At 41.4% G+C, this 10,542-nt stretch overlaps 1 protein-coding gene across 1 annotated transcript in view; it reads left to right on the forward strand.

The window, feature by feature from the left end:
* The window catches only part of TRIM23 (tripartite motif containing 23), a 33,261-nt gene extending 25,106 nt beyond the window's left edge, over positions 1-8,155 (forward strand). The window contains exons 11-12 of the mRNA XM_040346726.1: positions 1,681-1,805; positions 7,217-8,155. Of these exons, the coding sequence (XP_040202660.1) occupies positions 1,681-1,805; positions 7,217-7,396 (305 nt within the window). The 3' untranslated portion in view covers positions 7,397-8,155. The remainder of the gene's footprint in view (positions 1-1,680; positions 1,806-7,216) is intronic.
* The last annotated feature ends 2,387 nt before the right edge of the window (positions 8,156-10,542 follow it).

The following is a 10,542-nucleotide window of genomic DNA, read 5'->3' on the forward strand; positions in this document are numbered from 1 at the left end:
AATGACATTTTTTATTTTTGTTCTATTTTTTGCATTTAAGCCCAAATATGAGATCTGAGGTCTTTTTGACCCCAGATCTCATATTTAAGAGGACCTGTCATGCTTTTTTCTATTACAAGTGATGTTTACATTCCTTGTAATAGGAATAAAAGTGATAATTTTTTTTTTTTTTTCTCAGTGTTAAAAATTCTAAAATAAATAAAACTAAATGCGAAAAGCAAAAAAAAATTTTTTTAAAGCGCCCCGTCGAGCTCGCGCGTAGAACCGAACGCATACGCGAGTAGCGCCGACATATGAAAACGGTATTCAAACCACACAAGTGAGGTATCGCCGCGATCGTTAGAGCGAGAGCAATAATTTTAGCCTTAGGCCTACTCTGTAACTCAAAAAATGCAACCTGTAGAATTTTTTAAACGTCGCCTATCAAGATTTTTAAGGGTAAAAGTTTGACGCCATGCCACGAGCGGGCGCAATTTTTAAGCGTGACATGTTGGGCATCATTTTACTCGGCGTAACATTATCTTTCAAAATATATAAAACAATTGGGCCAAATTTATTGTTTTATTTTTTAATTCAAAAAAGTGATTTTTTTCCAAAAAAACTGCGCTTGTAAGACCGCTGCGCAAATACGGTGTGACAAAGTATTGGAATGACCACTATTTTATTCTCTAGGGTGTTAGAAAAAAAAATATATAATGTTTGGGGGTTTTAAGTAATTTTCTAGCAGAAAAAACTGTTTTAGTCTTGCAAACACCGAATCTGAAAAACACCTAAGGTCTGGAAGTGGTTAAAGGGCGCTTGACTTGCTTTTTATTTATATATTATTATATTTATTTTATTTTTTTGCCTCCTAAACACCTCTCCACATTGGCCTATGTGTCCATGCACACTATAGGTGTTTAGTGGCAGCAAAAGAAAACATCACTTGCACGTTCGGGAGTGGAGCGTTTCAGCAGGAAAACACCGAAAGTGCTCAAATGCTAGGCACATATAGTGCTTAGGCATTCATTCATCTCATTTGCCAGAATTTGTGAAAATTAATAACATTTATGTAAAAAAAATTGCTAGTTTCCAGGAACAAATCTAAAAATGTGTTTAGGCTAATTGAATTTGCCTCATGCTTGTTCTGGGTCAATGAATCGGATGTATAGATGCCATGCATTGGCAGGTAACGGGCATTTTAATAATAGTATTATACAGGATTTGTATAGCGCCAAGAGTTTACGCAGCGCTTTACAACTTGAAATAACTTTTAAGAGGTCAGCAATATTGGCCATGACGGCAGTGCCTTAAATGGATAATGCTGAGTAAAATATGAACTAGTATTGCGGACCCCTCGAAAATACTAGTTGTCTGCTGATACACTGACTACGATACAAGTCTCTGACCAGCAACATGTATGCAGATCAGTATCCCACAGCTCGCGACCCCACAGCTGGGCTTAAAGAGACATGTACAGGTACGTGATTGTGCCCAGCCGTGCCATTCTGCCGACGTATATCGGTGTGAATGGGTCCTTAAGTGGTTTAAAACCGTTTTGCACAAATACTCTGTATTGCATCGCTAATATTCCAGCTACATCACTCGGTGATACCAGGGATGGGTTCTTGGCTTTCATTGGTGGAGGCAGCAGCATCTTAATCTGTGTGGGTTTATTTTTATTTTTTGTATTTCCTCTAGCTGTAGTATTTGTAATAGACAGCAGCCACCGTGACCGTATCACTGAGGCCCATAGTGAACTTGCAAAGCTTCTTACAGAGAAGGAACTGCGTGACGCACTGCTATTAATATTTGCCAATAAACAGGTAATGTTTGTTTATATTTTATAATTCTGTCCCATTTCTTATAATTCATGTACTATTATTGCAACCCTCTTACTGCTTTTACTGTTGCGTGTCAGCATTAAAGTGAACCTGAATCAAAGAAAAGGCTGGACGGCCGCACTCTGTTAACGCCTTTTATTGAAGACGGGGTTAAAAATTCTTCTGGACATCAGAGGCACAGGGTCAATGAAAAGCTAATTAAAGTTAAAGTGGAGTTCCACCCATAAATATAACATTGCATCAGTAGTTTTAAAAAAATGTCATTAGTCCTTTAAGAATTTTTTTTTTTTTTTTAGATGCCTTTAAAGTGTTGTTGCTAGGCAGAATAGGTAATCTTCCCACTTCCTGCACCTAGGTGCTTAATGCACCGCACAGACTCCTGGGAATGTAGTGGGTGTAACTTTCCACGAGTCTGTGCACTCCCCAGTCTCAAAGAATCATGTGACTTGGACAGCACAGGTGCTGAAACCTGATCTGACACTGCATGTGCAGCACTGAGCATGTGCGAGATCTGCAAGGCTGAAATCCAGGAAGTCATACAGTCTGGCTTCATGATGCCCACACTTAAGATGGCCCCAGTCAATTTATATTTTATAAAGTGTCTAAATGCTGTAACAACCTAACAACACGGACCTTAGTTTACAGACTAACTTTACTAGAATACATTAAGCTTGTGTATTACAGGGGTATTTATATTTAAAAAGTGAAATTGTGGCCGGAACTCCGCTTTAACCTGTCTTTTTCATTTGAAAGTTTTAAAAGTGCCTTCTGTAATCTTTTGTTAGCCAGAATGATCTATTGTGGCACTCTGATTTTGTTACTGGGTCCTGACTTTTCCTGAATTAAAGGCAAAACATTGACATCAGCCATGTCCTTATAAACGTTGTGGCTGATACCTGAGTGCGTTTGGCTTTGAAAGGACACTGTCATTGGACAGAAGGATAGCTGTCAGTAAAATTCTTGCCTCCATAACAAAGTCTTCATTGTCCTGAGAACCGGCTTTCATACATTTTTAGGGGACCTGTTATTTGTGCTTGATCTATTTTGAACTATCTATATCTTTTATATGCATCTATAGATATATTTATATATAGAAGCATATATGTTAAGGTCCTGCTGTAGTAGCACTTTGCATGTCAAGAAGACCTTATAGTGTACATACAATTCACATCAGTCTCCATGCCGCCAAGAGATATTTTATAGCACATTTTTTATATATGTTCTAGGACCAGTTTGGTAAGGTTTCTGAAGCAAAGTCCTTTCTTGTATTAAGAGAGGTATGGACTCCAGAGACAGAGATATCATTTTGCCCCTGTACAAATCATTAGTAAGACCTCATCTGGAATATGCAGTTCAGTTTTGGGCACCAGTTCTCAAAAAGGATATCGGGGAACTGGAGAAAGTGCAGAGAAGGGCAACCAAACTGATAAGAGGCATGGAGGAGCTCAGCTATGAGGAAAGATTAGAAGAACTAAATCTATTCTCTCTTGAGAAGAGGAGAATAAGGGGGGATATGATCAAGATGTACAAATATATAAGAGGTCCATACAGTGAACTTGGTGTTGAGTTATTCACTTTACGGTCAACACAAAGGACAAGGGGACACTCTTTAGGTCTAGAGGAAAAGAGATTTCATCTCCAAATACGGAAAGGTTTCTTCACAGTAAGAGCTGTGAAAATGTGGAATAGACTCCCTGCAGAGGTAGTTCTGGCCAGCTCAGTAGATTGCTTTAAGAAAGGTCTGGATACTTGATGTTGATCCAGGGAACCAGGCTTGGAGAATCTCGACAAGGAAATGCAGAGACAAAAAGGAAGGTTTCTTTGAGTCAGGAAGGAATTTTTTTTCACCTGCGGTAGCAAATTGGATTGTGCTCTGCTGGGTTTTTCGCCTTCCTCTGGATCAATTGTGGGTATAGACTTCAGTATATAGGATTGTACAATATTTTTTATTTATTTTTATGGTTGAACTAGATGGACTTGTGTTTTTTTTTTCAACCTGACTATGTAACATTTACCCAACTAGCATTTCTTTGATCTTACTAAAAGTGGTCTGTCCTCACTGGATTCGGCAGTGTCTAACCATAACAAGGCATACATTTTTACAGTAGAGGACGTGCCCGTTTTTAAGGACCTAACTGATCAGCGGTTGGAAGCCCTGTAGAACTACATTTATGCTGGCAAGACTCCCCATCTTGGCTTTCACTTGTCTTTTGTCAAACCACAGCTGACCGGTCAAAAATCTATTTTTATAAGTGATTTTGGAACTGCTGCATTTGACCCATTGACTATATAGTAAAACATGTGAAACAAATGGCTACAGTTTTAGTTGAGCTGGTCTGCTGGAAACCTAACAGCTTATCTCTCATATTGGTCTTGTGTCAGTATGCATAGGGCACTTTAGTTAAAGTGCTGGACTGCAGAACCTTTTGTGTAATGCCGCGTACACACGGTCGTTTTTCGGCATGAAAAAAGACCTTCAAGAGACCAATGGGGTTGATTTACTAAAGGCAAATTCACTGTGCATTACAAGTGCACTGCATGTTCACTTGGAAGTGCAATCGCTGTAGAAATGAGGGGAAGCTCTGCTGACTTCTATTAGCCAATCGTGTGCAAGCAAAAATGCTGTTTTTTATTTGCATGTCCCCCTCAGATCTACAGCAATTGCACTTGCAGTGCACTTCTAGTGCAACGTGGATTTGCCTTGAGTAAATAAACGCCGCTGTCTCTTTTAGGATAGACTTTTGATACTATTATCAAGGATGTTACTGGTGTCTAGCGCACCCATTTTCCTCAATGGAAGAAACCTAAGGAACAGACTGCAACATCTTCTTCCTCTGACTCTTAAAGAAACCTTCCTTTTTTGTCTCTGCATTTCCTTGTAGGAGATTCTTCAAGCCTGGTTCCCAATCCAGCAAGGCCTGGTACTTAGTCTGCCAGATTCTTAGAAAAGCCTTTTTATCTTCAACGTTTGTTAACCTTTTGAGGAGGCTTGGAACACTTGAATCTCTGAAGCTTGGGTTCAGGAAGTGATATTCCAGGTTATGAGCTTGAGTTTCACTCCCTTGCCCCTCCTTGTAGCCGCACAGATTAGCAGAACTCCATCAAGCCCTTGTGGGTATTGTGGACCAAAAGGTCATTGCCCCAGTCCCTGTTGTAGATCATGAAAATTCAAAAAGTACAAAGTGGGGTGGGACTTTAAATGCGCCTCAGTGGGGTTAAAGAAAATTAATTAACTTTACCATGGTTTTAAAATAACATAGAATTTTTTTTATTTACCTTCCTTGGATGGAAATCTTTAAAAACAGATCAGTTTGAAACAATTTACAGTTTTACTGTTTTTTTAGTCCAGGGTGTGTGGATCCTGGTCAGGTGTATCGAGGGTGTGGCCTACGTGTTTCACGGGTAGCCCTGCTTAATCAGGGCCTTTTAAAGTAGCACACAAAGGGAACAGCACATAGGAAAATGTTAAAACCAAATTTTGAAAATACAGTAACAACATCTGTAACGGTCACCACCGTTTACGACCTTCCATCAACCCACGACAGCTCATCTGACACTCCACAATCTGTTCTGGTTTCAAATGCAAGACAACTTTAATGGCTAGCTCTCAAGTTTATATACAGTTTAAGCATGAAAGGGACAATCAAACTCTCCACCCACACATCACACCCTGGGGGGGCTTCAATACACCTTCAGATGGCTCATTGCTAAACATTCTAGACATGTCGGCGCCGGCCTATAATTATCATGATCTAATCACTCCACCTGAGAAGTCACATTCCTTCATTAACAGAATTCAAACAAAACACCATCACACAATGATTTCTTCTCAATCCACATCTTTAGACAGACGTTCTGTCTCTGACAGGTATTCACACCTCTGAGCATCAATAGGCTTTAAGCAGTGTTATCACACAATGAAAGGCCTTTCAAGAGCCAGCCACGTTTAACATGTCAACAGTCTACACAGAGAGATGAGTCATAGAATAAACCAACACTTTGCAATATCTCCTGCATTATGAGCTATCAGTAATGTCCCCTGTCCTGTAATTTAGGATATAATTTCTCAGTCACCCTATGGCCCTATCGGACATAAGGTGACCCTAGACATAAGAGTTATTAATGATGCTGGCACAGGAGTACCCCTCATCCTTCCAAAGTCTCTGTTTGTCCCGGGTCATTCCGTTACAACATCATTATACAATAGTGGTGAATGAGTATATTGTATATACAGCATCCTATGATTTTGTTACATCATAGACAGTAGGTCAATATAGGGCACATGTGTCCAAACACAAGGCCCACGGGCCGAATCCGCCCCTCCAGGCCATTTAATGTGGCCCTCGCACCTCTCCTGCAGCTGCAGGAGAGCTCCAGCCCTCCTCTGGTCCTACTCCAGACCCTTACTTTCTGCTTTCAAGCAATCGTTTCAGCTTCTTCCCAGCAGAAGCATAAGGAAAGGGGGTGCACTGTGATGTAAGGGAGAGTCAACTTCTGATGATGGGGTGGCTCTTGACATCTAATGTAAAGGGGAGGGGATGCGCTGGACATCTAATCTTACAGATTCAACCGGCAATCATAATGCGGCCCATGATGAAATTGAGTTTGACATTCCTGATATAGGTCATTCATGGTTGCCACTCTACGGATACAGCAACTTATAGCTTTAACAAATAATGCACAGCAGGGATGATGCCTCTGTGGAGTTATAATCTTCTCATGCCTCCCCCCCCCCCCCCCATATACAATAACCCTGTGGTAGAACAGTTTCAAGGCTCTTCAACATGTTAGCCATTCCCAAACCCAAAGGAGCATCTTGACCCCATCTTTGATCTCAAAGCTGATTATCGTAATTCAAAGCCAGAAATTCTGCAGGAAAGATCTGTTCTCGTTTCCCTTCAATTGGCTTCTGTGGATATCATTGAGGAATGCATACCCATGTGGCCCTATCTTTTCTGCATATCGATATTTAGTAAGTTTTTCTGTTGTGCACCTAATAGTGCTCCTGCCCTTCAACCTCTTATCTGCACCTTTTTGGGTGTTCAAGGTGCTGGCCCAAGTGTTGTGGGGGATGCATAAGAGCACCTCCCCTTTTTTTATTTTTTTTTTAGGCAGTACATTTTTTGGTGGTGCCTTGGGATCAGATCACCCTGATCATAGCTGGTACTTTAACTTTTTGAGTCCTCCTGAAGTGTAGCCCATTTGGTCAATGAGTTTACCAATGTGTTTAAAAAGGTGAACGGCATGTGCTGCACTTGGCAAACACACTTTCTACATGGCCTTCCCTACCACAAGTACAGATAATTAATGAATAGGGTGTATTTTTTTTTTTTTTTTTTTTTTTTTTTTATATTATCTGCCAATATGTTAATGACTGCTTTTTGTTTTTACAGGATGTCACAGGTGCCCTATCCGTGGAAGAAATGACAGAGCTACTGAGCCTTCACAAACTGTGTTGTGGTCGCAGCTGGTATATCCAGGGCTGCGATGCCCGCAGTGGTATGGGGCTATATGATGGCCTTGACTGGCTCTCCAGGCAGCTGGTAGCAGCTGGTGTGCTGGATGTTGCCTAAGAATCAGCATTTGTGGTTAAATTGTCTGACTTTCTAAATGTATCTGGTACATAGAGATTGTTGGGTCATTTCAGTGGCTAATGTCACATGGGCAATTTGTGTGGCCTGATATTTTAGCCTATGGAGCCTGGTGAATATACACTGTGGGCATAGCAGGCAAGCTAAGGGAGAAGGCCTTGTCACCATAGTACATGTTAGAAATGCTGCAGGCAGCTTTTGTTGGGTGTGGCAGTGCTTATGTGACCTGAACCCGTAAAACCATTTATTTTTATGTGTGGGCAAATAGAATATACAAGCTTTCAGCTCCTGTAGTTTAAAATATTCAGGTGAGCAAATGCACTGTATGACATTGGCCTAAATCATCACTGTATCTACTGTTAATAAGCTAAAAGAACCAGTCACAACTGTGCTTATGCAAGAATCTGCATGTGTAGTTTTAAATTGGTGTTACATAGTCTTCATATAAAGGCTCCCCTGCGTGGGATTACCTTCTCTAGGGGTGTTCGGGGGGGGGGGGGGTCAAAGGTCACCCAAAGCCTGCAGTTGCTGCCTGACCCATCCTAAAAAAATATTATAAGTTTGTACTAATTCAAATGACCATTCAGATTCTTGCACAAGCCCTGGTTTTCTTTTTCCTTCATTTTTAAATAGCTAGTAGAAAAGATTGCTGAGATCTATGGTAATATCTGACTGTGAAGATTACTGCGTCAACACTAGCGGCTCATCCTTATAATATAACAGTCTAATGTTTACACTACAGTCACAGTATTTAATTTATTTCATTAACATTCTGAGCCCTAAACATCATTAAAGTGGTTGTAAACCTCCAGACATGAAATATGAACAAAGCATCTCCCTTTATAGCAGGGATCCTCAAACTACGGCCCTCCAGCTGTTGCAGAACTACACATCCCATGAGGCATTGTAAAACTCTGACATTCACAGACATGACTAAGCATGATGGGAATTGTAGTTCCTGAACAAATGGAGGGCCGTAGTTTGAAGACCCATGCTTTATAGTGTGTACTGTCTCAAATAAGATCATGAATAGGAAGATTTATTAAAACTGGAGCACCCAGAATCTGGTGCAGCTGTGCATAGTAACCAATCGGCTTCTAGGTTTGTTGTCAAAGCTTAATTGAACAAGCCGAAATTAGACGCTGATTGGCTACCATGCACAGCGACATCAGATTCTCTGTGCACCAGTTTTAGTAAATATCCCTGTCATTTCTGTATACGGCTTGGTCCCTCCATCTGTAGGAGTCGCTTCTGATGAGCTTTCCTGATACCAAAAGAAAAAAGGTGACGGGGCTCCAGCTGATTGACAGCCTCAGCTCTGTTCCTGCGTGAAGGGGGGGGGTGTGTCTTTTTTTTTTTTTTCAATCGGCTCTCAACCTCCTCGCAGAACTCTGCAGAGTGTAAGGCCCCTTTCACACTGGGGCGGGAGGCGCGGTGGCGGTATGGCGCCGCTAAAAATAGCGGCGATATACCGTCGGATTTGCCAGCTAGCGGTGCGGTATTAACTCCCCGCTAGCGGCCGATAAAGGGTTAATACCGCCCGCAATGTGCCTCTGTAGAGGCGCATTGCGGGCGGTATTGCCGCGGTTTCCCATTGTTTTAAATGGGAAGGAGCGGTATACATACCGCTCCAAAGATGCTGCGGCCAGGAGATTTTTTTTCTCTCCTGCCAGCACATCGCCTCAGTGTGAAAGCCCTCCGGCTTTCACATTGAGGTTGCTGGGCAGGAGTTTTTCAGGCGGTATAGCAGCACTATTTTTAGCGCTGTACCGCCTGAAAAACGCCTCAGTGTGAAAGGGGTCTAAGTTCAGCTCTCTGCCCGCCCCCCCTCAAACTCTGACAAGCTGATAAATTCAGCTCTTTGAACAGATGAAGAGAAGACTGCTAATAGACAGATATAACTTGTGTCGGAGGATTTGTTTAATCTCTGTATCTCCTGAGGCCAGTCACTTCACTGGGTATATGTAAGGGTTTACAACCACTTTAAAGTGTTGCCTATGCAAACAGGAGGTAGCTGTTTATGGGCAGAATGATGTATATTCTATGTGATCCGATCATAAAGAACACTGGGGGCAGAAGTGGAGATGTGGCCCAGAAAGTACGTCTTGCAGTTTCATTATATAGTATGGGACTATCCTCTGGCTGATTGCAGGGGAAGAACACCTCCAGTTCTCCTTGCCCCCAGTGTGGCGTTTACATATAGTGACTAGGCATCATTCGAATTTCAGTACAGCATTGTTGCTGTTTTATTGAGCAGACAACTGGCGCACTTTAAACTCTGGCTAGAATTTATCAGCCATTTCTAGAGGAATGTGTTGGATCAAGCATTGCTGGAAACTTTCTGAGCAGTGTATATGGACATTTAATCTGAGCGTCCTTTCAGTACAAGGTGTATCTGCACACTGCTGCCAGTAGTAAAACTTGTACAAAATCAAGACTTCTTATTTGTTAGTGGTGTAGTAAAAATATAATGTTACAGTATGTTGTTGCTTTATCACATAATGCACATAATGGAGCCTATCTGACTTCTTAAACAGTCAAGGCATCACAATTGGCTTCTGTGTGTTTTCAGCTGCACAGCGTTGGTAAAATAGCTAGTCTGTGTTAATGGAACTTTTCTGCTATCTTATGATGTATTTATCAAGCATTGATATGTTTCCCTATCCTAAGAGAAAGCAAGTAAAACTCCAATCATGTATTAGGTGTGATCAGCTTAATGGAGATTTCTTCGCCTTTTTATGGTGAAAATCCATTGTTCTCCTCCTTGGCATGGCACATCACAACCTCCCTTGGTACCACAAAGGTACTGAATAGTTTGTTACACTACAGTGCACATACCTTTTTAGGTAACTTCTTCAAAGCACCCCTAATTTTCTGTATCCTGCTCATTTCAAGATTTTGAGGGTGCCAAAAACTAGCCTGCACCGTCCACGCCTGTTTCTATTGGCCCATCATTCAATTTTCGCCAGTAGGAACAGGTGGGAAGGGCCTTAAAGCGGAGTTCCACCCTAAAAAAAAAACTTTGTATTGACAGTTTGCCTTTAATGTAAAAAAAAACTTCTATCTGACTGTTAGTAGGCAGATATCGTAATCTGCCTAGTTCCTAGTCGGTTCAACTTCCGGTCTTG

This window comes from Rana temporaria, chromosome 1 (assembly GCF_905171775.1).
Source record: "Rana temporaria chromosome 1, aRanTem1.1, whole genome shotgun sequence".
NCBI classification, from domain to species: domain Eukaryota; kingdom Metazoa; phylum Chordata; class Amphibia; order Anura; family Ranidae; genus Rana; species Rana temporaria.